The 19,795-nt window shown below is 41.4% G+C and overlaps 1 protein-coding gene across 1 annotated transcript in view; it reads right to left on the bottom strand.

Moving 5' to 3' along the window:
* ANTXRL (ANTXR like) overlaps positions 1–19,795 on the bottom strand; it is a 57,966-nt gene that overhangs the window by 21,538 nt on the left and 16,633 nt on the right. Inside the window, exons 7-15 of the mRNA XM_048310722.1 lie at positions 19,720–19,788; positions 19,438–19,518; positions 19,274–19,334; positions 12,233–12,331; positions 9,867–9,936; positions 8,663–8,741; positions 4,671–4,766; positions 3,902–3,940; positions 718–816 (exon numbers count right to left, since the gene is read on the bottom strand). Coding sequence (XP_048166679.1) covers positions 718–816; positions 3,902–3,940; positions 4,671–4,766; positions 8,663–8,741; positions 9,867–9,936; positions 12,233–12,331; positions 19,274–19,334; positions 19,438–19,518; positions 19,720–19,788 — 693 coding nt within the window. The remainder of the gene's footprint in view (positions 1–717; positions 817–3,901; positions 3,941–4,670; positions 4,767–8,662; positions 8,742–9,866; positions 9,937–12,232; positions 12,332–19,273; positions 19,335–19,437; positions 19,519–19,719; positions 19,789–19,795) is intronic.

Raw genomic sequence — 19,795 nt, 5'->3', positions numbered from 1 at the left:
CCACTAAACTGCATCTCAAGTGCCACATCCACATACCTTTTCAACACTTCCAGGGATGGTGATTCCATCACTTCCCTGGACAGCCTTTGCAACTCCTAACCACCCTTTCACTGAAGAAATTTTTCCCAGTATCTAATATCCTAATATCTGATTTTGTTGTTGGACTTAGCTCAAGCAGAAAAGTGACTCTGCATTCAAGAGCAATATATGATCCATGGTATCACTGTCAGTATACATTCTCAGCATCAAGATTAAAATTCTTCCAAGGAAAATGGTTAAGAATATGAAGATGCAATACTTCATCTGCAGTCTTGCAGAAACTTTCTGAGAAGCCTTCTCTTACATAGAAACCAGGCACTGCATAGACAGCACCCTCAAATATAAAGCCAGTGTAGCATTCCCTGAATTTCCTCTGACAAGAGAACTGGATGCAACTGCACCAAAGGGTTTGATTCACTAAGTTAAAACTTCTTTTGGTGCTTATCTCATTTCTTAACCTGCAAATTTTCTCTGGCTCATAATGATAGATTGATTTAATTATTCATGCAAATAGCAGTTTGATGCCTGTTACTTGGACAGCAGGTGCAAATTAGGTGGACAAGCCCTGATTATCCAAATCCCAGTCTCCAGTCCTCTTCAAAAATCACATAAAAAACATAGTGGTACAATTTTAATTAAATGTGCTGGGGTTTATAACACCAACAATAAGCCAAATACCTCCATCCTCTTAATCCCACCAACACCTCGACCTCCATAGTAAGATGCATCCACAGTTGGCCACTTCTTCTTTGGCAATCCATCTTCATCATCTGAGTCCTGTGGGAAAGACAGGGAGATATTACTGCTGTTCTCACATAAAAAGCATAAACTGTGGGAAACAGCTGAACATCCTATGGTCCAATCCTTGGATACCTGGCTTTGCGTGTTATGCTTATTTGCTGACAAAAATCAAAAAAGTCTCTTGTCTCTGCAGCTGCAATTTTAACTGGGGAAGCCAGAGAGGATTGCCTATTCCTCTCTCCAGGCTGCTTTTGTTCAGTCAAATATGCATTGAGCTCCAAAATCCGTACTGATCTGTAAGGAAAGGCAAAGTGCAGATGAATTGTACACTATACTGGCTTGCCACTGTGCTATGCAGAAAATGTAGTGATGAGTTAGCCCAAAGAAATAATTCATTAATTGCACTGTTAGAACTTAATGTCATCAACAGAGGAAAGAAAAGCAACCACTGTTGAGTTTTCTAACATGTGCATCAGACCTTTTTGTCAGGGCAGCTCTAACCAGTTATTCTACATTATTTGATGCTTTGTGCAGTCTGGCTCAGGCTGTACAATTTGGAATACAGTTCAGACAGAAGCATCTAACAATTGTCAGGGAGATCAGAACCAGAGCAATTATAAAGACTGAAGATTATTTTTCTGGAACATGTGAGTGCCTGAATCAGGAATTAACTTTAGGTTCATTCTTCTGTTCTTGCTTAACTAAAAGCTGGCAAATAGTTCTGGTTTAGCAAGACATCTTTACATCTCGAGCCAAGAGAAGTAACTGGGATTTCTCAGACTCTGTATTATTACACTAAGTTGAGGCACCTGAAAGTCACAGCCTGACACTCTCCAAGTACACACACAGCTGAGCAAAGGGCACAACAAGCCTCCTACAGTATTTTCTTCATTCCTCAGATGACTGTACCTCATGCTGATATGCAGATGTGCATGCCACTCTTGGACTGGCCATGCACAGGGTTCTCTGCTACTCCTCATTAGCACAGGTATGTTTCTAGAAACATTACTTTTTAACTTACTTTTTAATTAAAAAAACAAAAAAAACAAGTGAAATCCTAATACTATAGAGAGACATAAATTACTGTTACATGACTAGATGGCATTTTCTCAAAATTGCCCTACATGTTTCTGTTGGAAAGTAAAAGGAATTAAGAGCCCAAAAGACAATAATAGCTTTTTAAAACCAGACTTTAATTTTTGTTTGTTTGTATTTACCTCTTAGGTTATGCCTTTGAGAAAGGTATTTCCATAAGTTATTCAGTGACATGTGGTCTCTCAGCTAGGGTTCAATGGGTCAGTTCCTCCAATAAATTCTTTAGTATGGCCAGGCAAGACTAGAGTTGAAATTTGCATTATGCAGTAAGGGGAGTTTGGGTTTGGGTTTTTTATGGTTGTGGTTTGACTTTGGTTTACCTTTTTATTTTGTTCCTGTTATTTTGTTTTTATCCTAAATTGGGGAAATCAGCATACAATGAAGGTGTTGTGGTTTGGTGTTGGGTTTGGTGCTGTTTCAGTTAGCTTTTTTTGAGAGTACAAGTACACAAATTTCATCCCATTTCATGCCACATCTAAACCAGTACCCAGTGAACTACAGCAGCATTTAAAATTCATTCATATTTGATTTCACTGTGAACCTGAGTATTATATGAGATCCTCTGTCTCTTCCATGCAATGTAACGCAGATTTCAAGTGTTCCTATCTAACAGCTCTTACTGCTGGCAAGCCTGACTCCAACAGGACAGAGTCAATAGTAACAGCTGATACTTTTCCAGTTGATAAAGGATTTATACCAAATGTCCCCTAGACTGAACATACAGCTAAACAACATTAACAGCTACCACATAGAAATCTAATGCTCATGCTTTGGAACAACATTTACACACCTATATTCAGTTTAACAGTAGCAATATCACACTGTATCAGCTAAAGGGCAGGTCACGATACCTAGGGAGCCAAGATCTAAATATAATGAAATCCATTACACAGTTACAATTATTACAATGCACGATTAGGACAATCCATACTGGATGGAGACAAGGCCAAGAAAAGGGAATGGATAACATCTGCGTTCTGTGTTATTCCTGGAGGCTTAGATCAGTTCATTCTCTTTGATTGCATTTAAAATTGCAAAGCATCTGCAACTTCTGCAGGGGTGTGATGCTCTCTGAAACATCCTTCAAATGCAGCATGGCTGCAACTGCAGGCTTTGTGATAGTGCTAATCACACTAACCCCAGCATGAATTCTGGTGTGCATTCTGAAGTTAAATTGTCACAGCACTGCTGTTCAGGACAAGTAACAGGATCACATACACATTAACAGTGGCCCCTAGCAACCTCAAAACAACAGCTGTGGTTGCCTCCTTACATTCACACCAAGTTACAGCAAGTTAGCAGTAAACTATAAGCTTCTCTTGTGGGTTAGGCAAATATTTTTCATCATCTAACTGTCTGCCTAGGAGAGAAATTAAGGCAGGCATAAGTTGTCTCTGGAGGTGCTTTTATTTACTACTACTATTTTCAAGAAATTAGTATGGTGAAATGATGAGGTCAGGGTCAGTGAGCTACTGTCCCCAAAAGAGCTAAATACAACCCTGTCTCCAACAGCTCAAAACCTAAATGGAGAAAGGCTAAATGTCCTTCCAAAGGTCACTCTGCAGAAGAGCCACAGCCACGGCAGGCTTTTGTCTCCTCTCCTGCAGCAAAGCCACAAGAATGTGGCCTTTGCTGTCCTTTTTTCCAGCTGCCAGACTGTTCCTTACTGCCAATCTGGGCTAAACTCCTGCTGAGAACAATGGCAGCTTCACTGGAGGAGGGACAGCTGTCAGCACAGCTCGAGAAGCAAAAATTTGCTTACACACCTGTTTGATGCAGAGCAGAAAGAACAAAATACCCTAGGAACTGTTGGTCTGTGGATTTTTGAGTTATGCAACTGTTTTTACCCTGGATGGAAGCAGTACATAAAGAGGCCAGAAGGCAGAAATAACTGTCCTGACCCAGAGGGCTTCCTCTCACAGCCTTCAAGGTATCATTAAGACACCTACACGGCTGACATTCCTGGGCAGCACAGCACACTACAGTGGCTGCAGACAGTGCCACAGCTCAAAAATAACACACTTACAGGCTCTGGAGGCGGTGGTGGAGGTGGCTCCTTGATCACCTGGAATAAACAAACAATGGAGAAATCTGAGACAATGGTAGGGTTCATCCATCTCAACACTATGTCTTCTCTGATTTCTTGCCCAGATCACAAATGAGTCACCCTGCTTCATTCCCCCACATTCAATCCTCTCATCAGCCCCACTCCTTTTCAGCAGGCATAAAATAACCCAGATGAGATGCTAAATCCTTTGCATTGAACTGTTTGATTAGCCAGGGAGTGCTCTAGAGTAAGCAACCCTGGTAGTTCTGCCTGAAAAATACCATATAACTACCAAGTTAATGCAAAGATATTTGCTCAGAATCTGCAGCTCCTCTGAATAAATTAAAGAAATCCCAACCAACAAAATGCAAAAACACCCCTAACTTGTCTTTAAAGAGGACTGTAACAGCTTATGCACACATCAGTAAATCAATTCCATTACACGTTTATACAGCAGGTTTCAAAGCTGGTCTAAAGGAGGTCTTGATACCTACAGAAACTTGAGTCACATCCATGAGCTTATTTAAAATTCTCATTCAATGTAAAAATCACATAGGCATTGAAACAGTCAAAAACCCAGACTAGAGTAACTTCAACAAACACTTTAAGCAAATTGTTGCGTAAGGGCTTTATTAATATGGCAGCATTTTTCTTAAGTAAGGTTAACCACCCACTCCAACACTTTAACTCTGTGCTTTGGCAGAGAATAGATGAAACCAAGTCAATAGAATGAAAAAACTATACTTACCACTGTGCAGCAAAGGGGCCAAAACCACCACAGAAGAGCCAGAGCCAGCAGCAGAAAGAGAATCAGAAGAGCAATGAAAAGGATGGTCCCAGTCAGCTGCAAGCAAGATGATAATTTCTCAGTTACCTTTGTATGTCTCAAAGAAGGCAGGAGTCCTAAAGTTACACATTTAGAGTCAGCTTTCCCTCACTATGAGGTCTTGGGTAGATTGTGCAGTCAATCACTATTATCATTAGGATCACATCAGTATCTGAAGTCACAAAACCAGAGAAGCATTTCCTCTTTGCAGTGTGTATAATTTATGTATGAATTTATGGTATGTTTATTGCCCACTAGATTCAAGAAGGTTAAACTTGTATACAACCCATTCTGTGCTGGTAAGTCCCTTAGTACTGTCTGAATGGCATTGCAAAGCACATAACCACAGACTCCCAGGTGTACAGAAAAACCCTTCATTCCTAGAGATGCAGAATATGCAAATGCTGATATTTAAAGAATGGGAATATTGGAGCTCAGACATTATGGGTAACTGTTCACATGTCAGTATCATAGCACAGAGCACAACTTGCTCAGTGCATCAGCTCCCAAGCCTGCCTGTGCTGCCTCTTGACTCAAACTGCTCACACAACTTTTGCCTGAGTGATTACGCAAACCAGTCAATACTGCTGTTTGTTCTTGGTATGCTTCTTAGGGCTGTTTTACCTACTTTTAATGAGATACTGTAATCATTATCTTAAACATTTCTGATTCTTCTATTCACTGATCTATCTGCAACTCTGGGGATGCAGAGCTAAGGGTCTATACCTTCAAAATCAAAACTAAATTTTATTTAAAATTACTAGGAAAAAAATAAATCAAGTGTTACCACTTGAAATTAGCTTTTCAGAGCAACTAGGCAATCAAAGAGAATCACAGCTCTGATTTTTCTGTGTAATCTTGATGGATCCTTTGCACTTGCAGCATTTCATGTTAGTGCATTCAGAAGAGATATTAATTCCCTATTGCTCTGATGACTACAGGAATCAGGTTTTCATATGCTGCTTGATTCCTGCAGGACATACAGAGCATGTGGCTTTTGGAAAGTAAACATTTGTTTCACGTGGGCAGTGGCATGCTGAGACATGTCCTATCCTTGGACTGTACTGGGTTCTGGAAGGATATTAACATTAACACTGGTGTTTCAGCTATTTTTTGGGAAAAGAAACCTCTTCAATGGTAGATTTTCAAAATTTGAGAAGAGGTTCAATTTGCCAGCAACAGGGGTATCAGGGGACAGGCAAAACTGAGCAGCAAACTAAAGGAAAGCCTGGGGCTAGGAAGATGAGAAAAGAGCTTGAAGAAAGGTCTGTCAGTCAGGCTGAGGAAAGAGTTGTCTAGAGAGGAAGCTGTAAGAGATTTTCAAAGGATAAGTGGGAGGATAAGGGAAACAAACCAAATTCCAAAAGTGATTTCTATATCCATAAAGTCCATGAGATTCACCTTATTAAATCTGGAACTACCTGCTGAATTTCCATGACACCAGAAACTGATGCTTAGCCTCTTCTTACAACAGGGATTCCCTTCACTGTTCTAAATGCATTTGTTTTCCCCTCAGACAATGAAAAGGCTGAGGGTGGAAAGTACCAGCTGGTAAGAGCTTTGCAAAGTCTGAGTGAGATCCCAGATGACCGACTTAGGTGGTACCTAGTTTTCTCAGGCCAGTTCCTAGAGCTGTCAGCACTGACATGTTCAATATGGGACTAACACAAACAGAGCTCCTATTCCATGCTTTTAGGAAGGTAACCCAGTATCCCATATCTGTGTCACAGCATCACCATCCCTGCACTGCTCTGTGGCTTTTTGTCATAGATGCAACAAACTGACTTGTTTTAGGATATGCTATTTAGCTCATGTTCATTCGTCCAGGGAGCAGCTGGACTGCTCCAACATGTGCCAGACTCCCTGCTCAAAACAAGTCCTGTTAGAGGACACAGTACCCAGCTGCAGTTCAGTGCTAAGCCCCCCTCTTTGGTCCTCCCATGGCCCCATGTACAACTAATGCATCTGGAAAGCAGATACTTGAAGAGAAATGAATTCCCAGTGAAGTCAGTTTGCTGAGAAAGGGCTGAGTAAAAATCAAGCATACCTTTAAGAAGTATTGCTGCACTCCTTAAAAACAAATCCAAGCACAGTATGGCAATGCAGTACCACTACTACTATTACTCCAAACACACATTACCACCTTGTTTTGTAGTCTTTGTTCCCAGGCATCGTTTTTCCCGTGCTGACTGCACATACAAATTGCTGAGACGTTTGCCAGCCTTAGCTCAGGGGCTACTGGCAGCAAGAAACTAAAGAGTCTTCTTTTAATGATTTTAATGATACAAAGCACCATAGTGAAGCTGGACTTTGAGAAGAAAATAGCAGACTTCATGCAGCTGAACAGAAATAAGCACAGGGATCACACAGAGGCTTTTGGATTATAGGGAAGATACTTACTGTACAGAAAGGACAGAAGGACCAGCTGGGGAGGAGAGCTGAGCAGGCCAGCTGACTGCCAACCACAGAAAAGGAAATAGGAGAGGAAAGGAAATGGAGGGAGTCTCTAAAACGAGAAGAGTGAAATGCATGAAATTAAGACAAAGTTGGAAACTGAACTGCCAACCTCCCTGCTTATGGAACACAACAGGAGTGAGACTGTTTTTGTATCAGCTGCAAATCAGGCTTCCTGCCTCCTTCACATTCAATCTGCAAGAGGCTGGTCAAAAACTGTCAGATTGACATGACTGGAGATTGGATTCCTCTTTTTTATCCTAAGGCTACCAAAAGGAAAAGCTTCCTTCATCCATGCTCTGGCCTTTAGGAACCCAGGGCTGAGACTTCAGTCTTCATCAGAAATAGATTACATATGGGTAACTAAATGCACCAGTTAACACTTGTGTTTCACTGCAGACTTGAAAGGTTTTATTGTACCTGAGGTAAAAGAGTGGAGTAAAATGTGAAAATATCAGTCCTCAGTATGGAAAATTTGGAAGAAAGTTTTGGCAAAATAGAAATAATCCCATAAAGAAGCAAACACATCTCTGCTTAATTGAGTCCCTGTAACCCAGACTGTTCCAGCATTCTGGTGTGATATTTCCCACCTTCATTGCTGAAAACATCAGAAAATTAGATTTACAAGTTCCAGTCACCTCTATCTGCATTCCTGCCCTTCTGTTCTTCAGCTGTCAAAATGGCCAACAATGATTACAAACCAATATGACAGCATTTGGCATAGGCTATAAAAGTCCTTTTGACACTAATAACAATAAAGCTCAAGTTTGATGCAAACTGCTATCAGGTACTTCAGCCAACTTGGTTTAGACCACAAGCACAAGGTCACATATTTAATTACTGTACTTGCTTGCACCAGCTACAGGCACTGCCTATTTTTACACCACAGCAAGGAACACATCTGCTTATCTATTAGTCAGTTTCTTAATTCTGCTTACTTGATTCCAAAAATCAGATTTTGATAAAGGATCACTTCTAGCTGTTTATCCCTTACATTCCACCTGGTCTTTTTGACTGTGTGATGCAGGACAGGCATCACTGTCCTTTTCCTCTGTGGCCTTTCCAGATACAAGTCCTAACCGTTGTATCTTTCACCCCAGATCCCATCAGAGACCCCAAGGCTCAGAGTGTTGCTCCCTGGTGCTCCTTCCATCATTTTCTCAGATGTCCTTCTGATAAGATCCTAGTTTTGAGGATCTCTCTCCTGGTGTAGGAATGGACAGGGCGCCTTTTATTGTAATTTTTTACTCAGAAAATCTATCATGATCTATCCATCATCAACAACAATTTGATCTTGAGTTGCCCTGGTTATTTTCCCAAGAGCTGCTAGGATCCAGTCAATAGCAGTGATGCAGAAGCTGCAGAGAGCTCATGCTCACTCAAGAAGGCTTTGCTTAAGAACCACCATTTCTTTCCAAGGTCTCATGGTTCCTCTGTCAAGCCCCATTGGAATTACTTACACAATGAGTGCTGGTGATGCTGACAGAGCTGGAGATGAATGTTAGCCCGTTGTTCATGCTGACTTGTAGGAAAACCACCCTAGAGCACAAAACAGATACATTTATTTTTAGTGTCATCTTTACACCCATTGTTACCTTTACTCTGTTTTAGCCACTGGTTTATGAGCATGCATGGATAGCATATCCTGTTGAGTCAGGGCATTTTCATGCCCTCAGGCACTTACCTGCATTTGACTCCCTGCCCAGGAGCCACCCTTTTCATGTTACCTTTATTGAGCTGAGACATTTGCTCTTTATTAAAAAACCCCCATCCCATCTGGGGCTAAGGGCACTAGGACAGTGAGTCATAACAGAATGCCTCAGAAAATAGCAATACTACTGGAGTTAGCATGAGAAACTTCAAGACTTTTTTATTTATTTAAAGAAACCCTTCTGCCAATGAGTCAGAATGTGTTCTTTTGTATCAAGCAAATCCAGAACACCTGCACTGAGACCAAGAAGGGTAAACACACTGAAATGCCAGTGAAATTCAAGAAGAATCTTCCCTAGCCATTCTGCAATATCAGAGAAAGAGTCCAAGGGAGAAAAAAAAAATTAAGTGATAATAAAAAAATGACAAAACCTCACCAAATTAATTTCCTTCACCCACAAATACAGAAGGGGAGGGAGGCATTCACTCTTAGCCCCAGTACAATATTTAAGCACCCACAAGATCACCTAGGGAAAAGGAGACATTGTGCCATGTCTCCCAGAAGTCTACAGGATTAAAAAGGCTGAAAAATATCAACACTAGACACAGCAGAGCTAAGTACAGGAAGCAACATACACAATAGCAGCAAAGGAATTCGAATCAAGCATCTCCTTTCCACCAAAATTAAAAGTTTGTCTTGAATTTAATTAGCTTTTGGTCTGAAAAAACAGGATATAGGAAGAGAAGAGGAATCACCATTCTGTGATTCTATGAAATGGGGCCATGGTCCAAGAAGACCTTTGGTTAAACTGTGCTGAAGACCCAACATTAAATAGAGCTATGTGGCTCCTACTAGGAAAAGATTTGGCACAAAGGAGATGGCTGCAATATGACACACACACACAAATTTATTAGCTTGACACTTTGGGCAAAATCCTGAGCCTTTGGCTCAGTAATGACATCCTCACCCAGAAGTCCACTCTCTCTTGACACATGCTGGAAAGCAATACTCACTGTCCAGCATCTTCTATCACTGGGGCAGGGCAGAGTAAGTATGTATCATGAACAAAAGTCGGCTTTTCATCTGAAAAGAAATTATTATAACTATCAGGGGTGAAAAAATAAGTTGTTCCAAGCAGGCCATCCCCTTGAGAAGCACTGACACCAATGACAGCCACAGATGAACTCAGTATATTGGCAAGTACCAATACTCCCCAATAGTGCTGAGTACAAATCCAAGTATAGAATAACCATTCATATTGATGACAACATGATGCTATAAGGCTAGAGATATCACAGCTAAGAACTGGAAGTTTATCTCTGTTCCTGACAGCAGTGATCAGCATTTGGAATTCAGCTTTGAGATCTATTCATCATGTCTATCATAAAATTACATGCAACCTCTACTCACACTGAATACTCTGACCCCTCAAGTTACTCAAGGGCTCAAAAGTTTAGGGTTCAATTTTTGTCAGCCTATGTCCAAACACACAGAGAAAAGACTCCAAGGCTGCACTGTCTGAGCCCAGGAAAAAGGAAGGAGAGAGAAGGGGTGGAGCTGAAATGGAAAAATAACTGGGGCAAAAAAAACCCAAACCCAAGTGATGGTTGGTCATTTACAGGGAACAGGCACAGAGGGGCCATGACTGATGTTAGCATGAGGACCTGCTCTGCACTAGCTGCTTCTCCTGGACCCAACCTCCCCCCTGTGGCAGCATCATCTGTAAACAGCCCATGCTTCTAAGGGTTTGGTGCAGGCAAAGTCAAACACAAGGGTATACATGTCTTCCCACCTCCTTGGACTCCACTGCTCCAGGAATCAGCAGTGTTAATCCTGTTGCTTTCAGAAGTCACATCCAGAAAGCCAAGTCCTGTGAATACAGGCAGGAGGCCCAGCAGGAATCCTGCACTGCCACTCCACCGAAAGTGTGTAAGCTGAAGCACAAGAGCACACACACCACTCCAGTGACTATAGCTTAGCTCTGAATGGCCAGCAAAGCAACTGTGGTGCCAGCCTGGAGAAAGACTGGTCTACAAGAGGCAAACCCAAGGGAGTTATGGGCTGATAAAAGCTGCCATCTTATTTATACTTTAGAGGCTTGTTTAGTCTTTTTATCTAGGAAAAAAATTAACTCAAGCAACAACAGATGTAAGAGTTGTTCCTTCATGCTTCAAGCACACCTGAAGACAGAACTAATTTCCCTGCCTTGGCAGAGATGAGGGCATGGAAATCAGTGATATGTTTTAGGGCCAGCCTGAGGGGAAAAAAAGCCAGCATAGATCAGCATGTCATCAGAACAGCTGTTGAAAACCTAACCCAAGGAAAACACAGCATGGAGTTGGAACGGAATCAGACAAGTTTCCCTCCTGTGTATTTCCAGGCTCAGGTCAGCACTTACTGTGTGAAGTCCAGTCAAGGTGCTAATGATTGGGGACAAGGAAGAAAAAGCAAAATGTCTGTCTAGCTGATAAACCACAAAAACCAAATCCTGGTTAAAGCATATCTGTAAGTGGCATAAATGCAAGACCACCAGAGCTGATTGACTGCAGTGTCGACATAGACAACTGGGATGGGAAATGAAGGAGCAATTCATGTGCTCCCTCTGGTAAATGAATTCACTGCTAGGAAAGGCACCAGTCTGGCCACGACAGAATATGAAAGCCTCTACTGTGCTCAGGCCACAAGGGTAGCATATATGAAAGAGGAGCAGAGCTCCCCTCCCCACACCATGCTTCACTCTGCCAGACACACACAGCTTCTCAGGAATGAGAGAGGACTGCTGAGAAACTGGACATTCCATCTTTTTTTTGGCCACTCAGTCCTTTGCCTTGCTGCTGAGACAGCAAATGAAGGACCCTGTTCAGCACAGCAATGACAGCGAGTTTCCATGTTACAGAGTCACTGCAATGGGACCAACACCTGGTGTCAGAGAGGAACAGAGCATGCCTGGGAGGCCTGGCTTTATGGCAATTGTCTTCTAAGTTGGTGAATAAAAACTCTGAAAACACCACCAGAGGATGAAGATAGCACTATTTCTTTTTACTGGTGATGAACAAGGGAATAGGAAGCAATTTTAAGTTTCCATCTTAAAACCTGATCCCCAGTCCTCTCTTGCTGTATGCAGCACCCGTGTGCATCACTACAACGGTGCCAAGGTCACAGTGCAGCAGCATGCCCCGTGCGAGCCCTCACAACACAATGCCCGCAGGTCACTGCATTGAATGATGAATTTTAAGCTTCTTTTGAGTTCACACCTCTACCCCAGCTCCCTCTCACATCTGCTGCAAGGACTCCCCTTAACATGGATGAGAGCTGGCCTGTGTCCTGTGAGGTGACACAGCCACAGGGGTCACTGCAATCCACCAGCCTGCAAACTTACTGATCGTGAGGCTGTCATTGAGCTTGAAGCTGCAGAGTACCTGGTCGATATTTCTTGCATGATAAAAGCCGTTGCCTCTTACCACAACTTGAAAGGACTCTGTAAGTGAAAATACAGAAGATTTATGAGAAATAACTCAAATAAAGCATTTCTGTTCAGAGTGACATGAATTAAAACATGACAGTAGCTGTTCTCTGCCCTATGCTTGAAATAAAGCATTCACACTGACATTCCCTCTATTCAGCAGCAATGCCCAAAAGTGGCATTAGGGCTTCAGAGACTTCTCTTTGTTTCAAATCAGCTCCAACAAGTGTAACACAACTGCAAAGCCTTAAAGGTGCCACAGTAAAACTAAGTCTGACTTAACTGATGTTATCTCATGGTTCCTCCACGGTTTCTGGGGCAGACACCTTTGCTAACCACAAGTACCAGTCCTTCCACCTAATCTTCATGGCAGATGGCACAAGGCTTTCAGCAGCAGCTCTGTTCAGGCAGATGCTGACAGACAGAACTCCCCTCCTAAACCTCCTGTGACTCAGAGAGAAAGTTTTGCATCTGGTACAAACCTTGGGAAAAAACAGTGCTCCTGCCCATGCACCAAGTCCATGCATAGCCCCACTAAAATCTGCTCTGCATGGGAATATCCAAGGACCCAGGCACCACTGTTTTCTTTGTGCTCTTCTCCCACATCCCTGCCCCAGCAGCTGAAACCACCAGTGGCACAAGGAGAAACCTGCCACCACTTCTGTTGCTTTAGTCCTGATAGGGAAGGCACCTGAGATTTTTGACATTATTGTGATAAGAACTATGATTTGTTCATTCAAGCAGGAGAAGTATCATCAGGTTTGGGTTTTTTGGCAAACATTCCAATAGCCTTTTTACTCACAGAGCAGTTCTGCACTTGAGTAAAGCCAAATCTCTGTAACAAGTGAGATGACAACAGCACATGCCCTCCACTACTGATCATGTTGCAGTGCACTGAGCTTACTCACAAACCTAAAAAATAACTCTCTTTATTGCCAGAGAGATCAGTAATGCCTGGCTGAGCATCTACTGGAACTAGAAACATGCAGGGGAAGGGAAGGGATAGAGACAGGTAGAGGTAGGATTGCTGAGTTTATGCCTATCATGAAAGCACCTGGTGTCACCATACCCAGTACAGTTAGAGACAGAAAAGGTAACTCAAGGAAGAAAAGTAGAAAGAAATCTGGCTTTGTTTTCTCAGCTTCTCCCCAGCAAGCTTTTAAAGTTATTCCTTAGTAACCTACATAGTTAACACTTCTCCTTGGAGCTCTCAAACACATCAGTTTGCTATCCTTCCCTCCCTTTTACTGTAGCCAGGTGAAGCCCAACACAGAGCCATAGTCCCCTTTCTGCTAGGTTAAGCCTGAACTGCCAAACTAGGCCCAAGATGCCCCAGGAAGGGAAGTGGCAAGGGAAACTTGGTACACAGAAAGCTATTGTGGCCACTACACTGACCACAGAGGTGATACCTTTAACGCAAGCAGGTGGAGAGACATGTTACAAATTTGTTCTGTCCCCAGCACGCTTTTGAAACTCCCTTTGACACTGCACACAAGCTGACAGCTGAGATCCCTGGCACACAGCAAGGGAAAGCACAGAAGTTGCACTTTCACGCATGAATCTCCCACTTTAACCAAATCCTCCACAGATGCTGTTCAGAGGCTCTCACACCAGCCTCTGAGCAGCATCTGAGGCCAGCCCAATACATGGGGAATAACAGCACAACACAGGACCACATAATCTTCAAGTTTCACATAGAAAAATATGAATAAATTATACAGTACTCCACTAGTAGCAAGTAAAACCACAAAGAAGTCTACATGCATCGTCATTTATACTTTGATGAACATGCCAAAAAGGAGAGCAAAACAATGTTGGTAGGATTGAGGGGAGCAGTACACAATTTTTAGCAATGTAAGATTTGGCTTTTAGTAACATTCCATACAAGGCACTGCCATGTTATTTGTATGCTTTGGAGGGAGGAATCATTATTGGATAACGCTGCATGAGACCCAAAGGTGGTTGAAATACATTCAGCCTCATCTGCTGCCCTTCATCATCAAGCTACTGCAAGGCAAGCTAGCACAAAGATGTGAGGTGCTTTAACTTTTCTGTACAGACAGCTTTTTGCCATAAACCACTCGCTCATTGCCATTCTCACTGCATTGAGGTCTAACACAACTCCAGGTGATTTGGACTAGGGCATCGACAAATTACAATCAAGCACTGGAAATCCACACTGTGGGATATGCCCAGCCACTGCCCTGGAGGGATGTCTGCTGAGATAAAAGATTTTGCAATTGCCCAGCAGGACTCCCTGGAAAGGCAACTACTTTGGGTCATGGCGAGGAAAGGTAGACCCACAATCCTTTGGGATACCCTATGCAGATCATTCTGTAACCCATTGGTCTGTCCCAGACCCTCTGTAATCCATTGGTCCCCTTGCTGATCCCCTGTATCCCTATAAAGGCAACCTCCCTCTCACACTCTGGTTTTCATCATGGTAACTTGCTCTAGAGCAGGGCTCTGAACTGACAAAAGCCACAAGGTAGACGGGAATCAAAGAAGATATTTTGGGAGGAGGAAAAGAAAATAGCTACTGGAGTGAATTTTGAAATGAAACATGTGCTTAGGCACCTTGCTAAAGAAAGATGATAAAATTTGAGATCTCAATGAGCACACCAAGAACCAAATACACAAATCCAGCATCAGAATTTGGCCTCTCTTTAATGGGAAGGGTTATACATCCTGGCTCTCACTGGGGGTGGTGGGCATTTCTTTAAACAAACGAAAACGAACTGTAGGGCAGATTCATCTGCTTCTTACTCCAATAAGAATCTTGAGTTACTCTTAGTCAGATTCATGCCTTGAGCCATTCCACATCTAACCCAGCTGATATACTGAGAATTATTCTTGATGAGCATCCCTTTTTTTGCCAGCAGAGCTGAGAGTCATGACCAGCCCTGAGGGCAGCTGGGCCTCTGCCCACCCACCAGAACTACCTGCCTGGGACCACACACTGCCAGACTTGCTTGTAGCCAGTCCAATTCACCATGGCTTAAACACCCAGCCAAGGTGATAATTTTTTTCCCCATCTCAATTTTATATTTTATATTTTAGAAGAAGCTTGCTAAAACAAAACTGTACTTAAATTTTTCTTCCCCTTCTCATGAATTAATGGCCTTAAAAGGCAGCAATCACAAAAGCTTACTTGGTAGCTGTTTCAGTGTCTTTAAAAAGATGCAGCAAGTAAGAAACTTTCAACACAAGACATCAAAGGTAAAAGCTACACCTAGAAGTTTAGTCTTGTCAGGACAGTTTACCTCTCCCGCCGTTCTTTTCACTGTGATGGCCACTCTGCACAGTCAGTTGTGAACACGCGATTGGGCAGTAACCTGTCCACCAACACAAGCTGACAATATACCAGACTTGCAGGGAAATGTAAACAGCTGGTACTGGGTTTGTTGTTGCTGTTCAGAAACCTGTCCCCTTGGTTGCTCTGGAGCATTAGCGTGCTCTGGATGATGGTCTGTTGAAATGGCTAATTCCATTTAATTTTGTGCTCTGGCCCTGGCTGCGTCCTTTTCTGCCTTAGTTACTGTCAGATCACAGATTGCAGCTTTTGACAAGACAGCGAAGGGAAAAAGGTCAGCACTGAAATAACCGGGCAGCGCTGGCAGCGAGATGGTAGATTGAGGCTGGTGTGCACTGGCTGTGCTGTCGGCTCCGCTTCTCTGACTCTGATGAGAAGCTGACTGCTTTCATCCACACCTGGTAGTTGATGTGGCCACTAGGATGCCACATCCAACAAAACCTTTCAATCACATCTGCGTACCATAAGCATAATCAAAGCAATGATGCTGTCAAACGGGATATGAGGCACCTCTGATGCTGCACTGATAGCCTGCTTACAGGCTGCATGTCTTGGTCACTTTAAATCAGAGGGAACACGAAGGACCCAACTACACCGCTCCACAATGGGGACAATGAATTTGCAGGGTCAAAAAGCATTAAACATCAGATAGCTGTCACAATACGACGAGATCAATTTGTAACTTGACTTGCCAGATAGCTTTGTCACAGAAAGCCAGAGTCCCAACTGGAATTGTCAACACACAGAAATTGTTCCATTAGCCTTTTACTAAACCTCTGGCAAGTCAAAAATGAAGCCAAGATCATCAGTAATCACCAGTGCAGTAGTAACTACGAGAACACTTAAAAGGAGTGGCTCAGACCCTGCTTTAAGCCCTGATCATAACTTGTTTCCACTGAGCCATACAAACCCTGTATGATCTCAAACCAAATTGCAAAAATTATCAGCAATGCTAAATAAAGGCTAAACCAATTATCACCTCACTCAGGTAAGTTTCATACAAAAGTGTGGACAGACACACATTTCAGGGCTGTAAACAGATAAATATCTTTGCTGGAGAATGTGATAATATACTGCACTCTTTTCAGAGGTCTATTATTTTTCAATCATCATTTTGAAATGCAAATTTCTATTATGTATTTGAAAAACCAACCAGGCAAACAAACATTCCTAGCCCAAAAAGGCAAGGAATGGTGAATTTCTAGAAAATGTTACCTTCTAATTTTCAGCCAGTGGGTACATCCACCATGCAAGTGTATACATATGTTTTGATGTAGGTTTCAGTGGCTATGTATCTTAACACAATAATCATTATCAGTAAATTATATCAGTAATTACCTGTATTGAAAATGCATAAAAATTCTGATGTTAATGCAAAAAAATAGTGAAGCCTATGAAGTAAAGTCCAAATTAAGCACATTAAAAAAATAAACCACATTACATATAGAGTAACGCTAACTCTCCAATGAACTGAACTCAAGATCTGGATTCACACTACCATGAAAAAAGTTTAATCCCAGGGGATTCCTTCCAGGAGACAGTGGTGCACACAGCTATACAGATGTACCTCCAGCTAAGTTGAATTAAGAGGGATAATAAAGGATAATAAATCTAAGCACAAATGTAAATATTTGTAACCTCATCCTATAAAACCTCTTGCAGGAGGTAATTTCAGCCGTGGCTTACAGGATAATAATAAATGCTATTACAGGCCTGATTCTTAGTGCTTAAGACCTTAATACTTTAAATACAACAGTATACAAACAGTGCACACCATGTGGAGCTGCAGCTCTGGCTTCCTCCCATTTTCAAGCTCTCTGCTGCTACAAACAAACCTTCAAGCACGTGGAGATTGGGCAGCAAAGCTTCACCATGTGCCAGCCCTTGCTTGGTCAACAGAACAACAGGGACAGAGCAAACCTCAGAATTTAGTGGGAAAGAATTCACTTAAAGCACTTTCACTTAAAGTGAAAGCACTACCTTGCTGAATCAGCAGCAACACACAGAAATTGATTCTGCCCAGTTTATATTCATCTTGCTTCCCACAAAGGCAATGAAAAACTTCTACAAATCCAAGTAAGGCAACAATATTTTTTGGGGTCTTTTTGTAAGGGCAAACTATTTTTAAAGAGTACTTGTGTAATTTTAATCACATTTGTCATAAAGTTGTTACCTAGCAAGCTTAGCAAAAATTGAAGTGGCTTGAACTCATTATCCTTTGGGAAAAAAAAAAAAAAGAAATTCTACTCTTTTTGCTGAAATATATTAATTTTATTGAAAGAAATTTTTTTCTTCAGAATTTTTTTCTTAAATACTCCATAAAGATATTTTCAACATTCTATTTGAAAAAATTATTTCAAATTCAACTTTCCAATATTCTTAACATTGTTGCAAAGAATTGAAAGAATACTACTGAAATCCTTCCTATTGGAATGCTCACATTTTCATGTAGCTAAATGAATTTTTGTTTAACAGGATATCTTGCAATAAGCTTTGCACAAAAAATTGTTAGGTATACAATAATTAGGCAAAAATAGGAAAGTATCATTATGAGATAAAAAGCTTTAAATGTCAAAGCTTTAAAACTGTTTTTTTTAATTCAACTCCACAATATTTTTAAAAGTACAATCATTCCTTTAAATTTTCTACAGATGAGATTTTACATCTAGTCCACAATAATATACTTAGGAATAATTCAAGAGACACAAGGATGTTTCATGTTAAATTGAAACATTCAGGGTAAGATCATATAGTGATTGACATGTGGAAATGAAGAGTGAACAATTTCTCTTCTGTGATACTAAATTTTTCCTGAGTTTCATATTTTATCTGTTTTCAAGGTCAGCTTTCATGCATCATTGCCATTTTTTATGTGCTCCTTTTTACAGTGTACAAGGGAATGAACACAAGACACTAACACTAGAGCTAAATAACCATGCTGAAAACTGTACCTTGCAGCAAACTTATGGTGTCACTCTTACTCTGCTGCAATGGCTTCTACAGTAGATACAAACACAGCACGAGAATTGCTAACATAAACCAGAACAAATCCAAGTTAAATATACTAGATACGAAAGGCATGAAATTATCAACAACTCCTCTGGGTATCCTTCATGTTTACCATAAAGAAAAATGGTTCTTTCAGACAAGTAAAACATTAGCATTTCAGAAAACACAAGAGGTATCTTGGCCTATGCAGCAAATCATATTTGGTTTAATAAACCTTACATTTCTGGAAGTGTTTTGCAAAATCTTGTTCTAACTGCTGACAAGTCTTAGCAGATCCCAGGAATGCAGTCTTTCCAGAAATTTGTGAGATATTTCCTTTAGACCCTAAAACATCTCTGTCAGTCTGGCTTTACATTACTTTTCTTCTCTCTCTCTCAGATTTTTTAAAAAGTGGTGTCCCCAATTCGCTGTTACTTCTGTCAACTCTCCAAGCTGGTACTCAGTCACAGCAGCTGCATGTTTATTGTCAGAATGTTTTTCTCAAGCTGAGAAGGAACATGCAGGGCTTTAGCCATGGCCTGAGAGGATGCTCTAACACAACCACAGGCTTCGTCTCCAATACCACATTAGGTAGTTACTGACATTTCATCAGTGTGATTCATTTGCCTTAACACACTGTTCTTGTGGAAACTTACCTCCTGCACAAACACTGGATGGTTCAGCTGCTAGGATCTCAATGCAAGACTTCTTCAGAATCTAAAAGATTTAGATAAGCAAATTTTTTGGTAACCATTTTCATCTATGTTTTATTAATGCAGGAAAGGGCACCCTTTACTGCATTTCAGAATATCCAACTTACTGAATCAATGGTTCCTCTTAGGGCATAAAAGCCTCCCTTAACTGGAAAAACATGATCAATGCTGTCAGCAATCGTTGACAGCTGCAAAGAAAGACAATCATAAATCATGAGGAAAACAAAATTACAGTGAACAAAACCAGGCCCTTTCATACTTGTTAAAAGACATCACACTGACACAAAATGATTTATGCCTCAAGTAATTAAATAAATGCCTTCATCTGATGCCCTTACTTGTGCAGTAGTATAACAGAAAAACACAACAAGAGGAAGCAAGCAAGTTACCTGAGTTTCATTGAAATCTTTCACTCCAACACAATAAACAATAGCTCCAAAGCTTCTGGCTCTGTTGGCCTAAAAA

This window comes from Corvus hawaiiensis, chromosome 8 (genome assembly GCF_020740725.1).
Source record: "Corvus hawaiiensis isolate bCorHaw1 chromosome 8, bCorHaw1.pri.cur, whole genome shotgun sequence".
Classification (NCBI taxonomy): Eukaryota; Metazoa; Chordata; class Aves; order Passeriformes; family Corvidae; genus Corvus; species Corvus hawaiiensis.
This window is presented reverse-complemented; position numbering and strand designations above follow the sequence as displayed.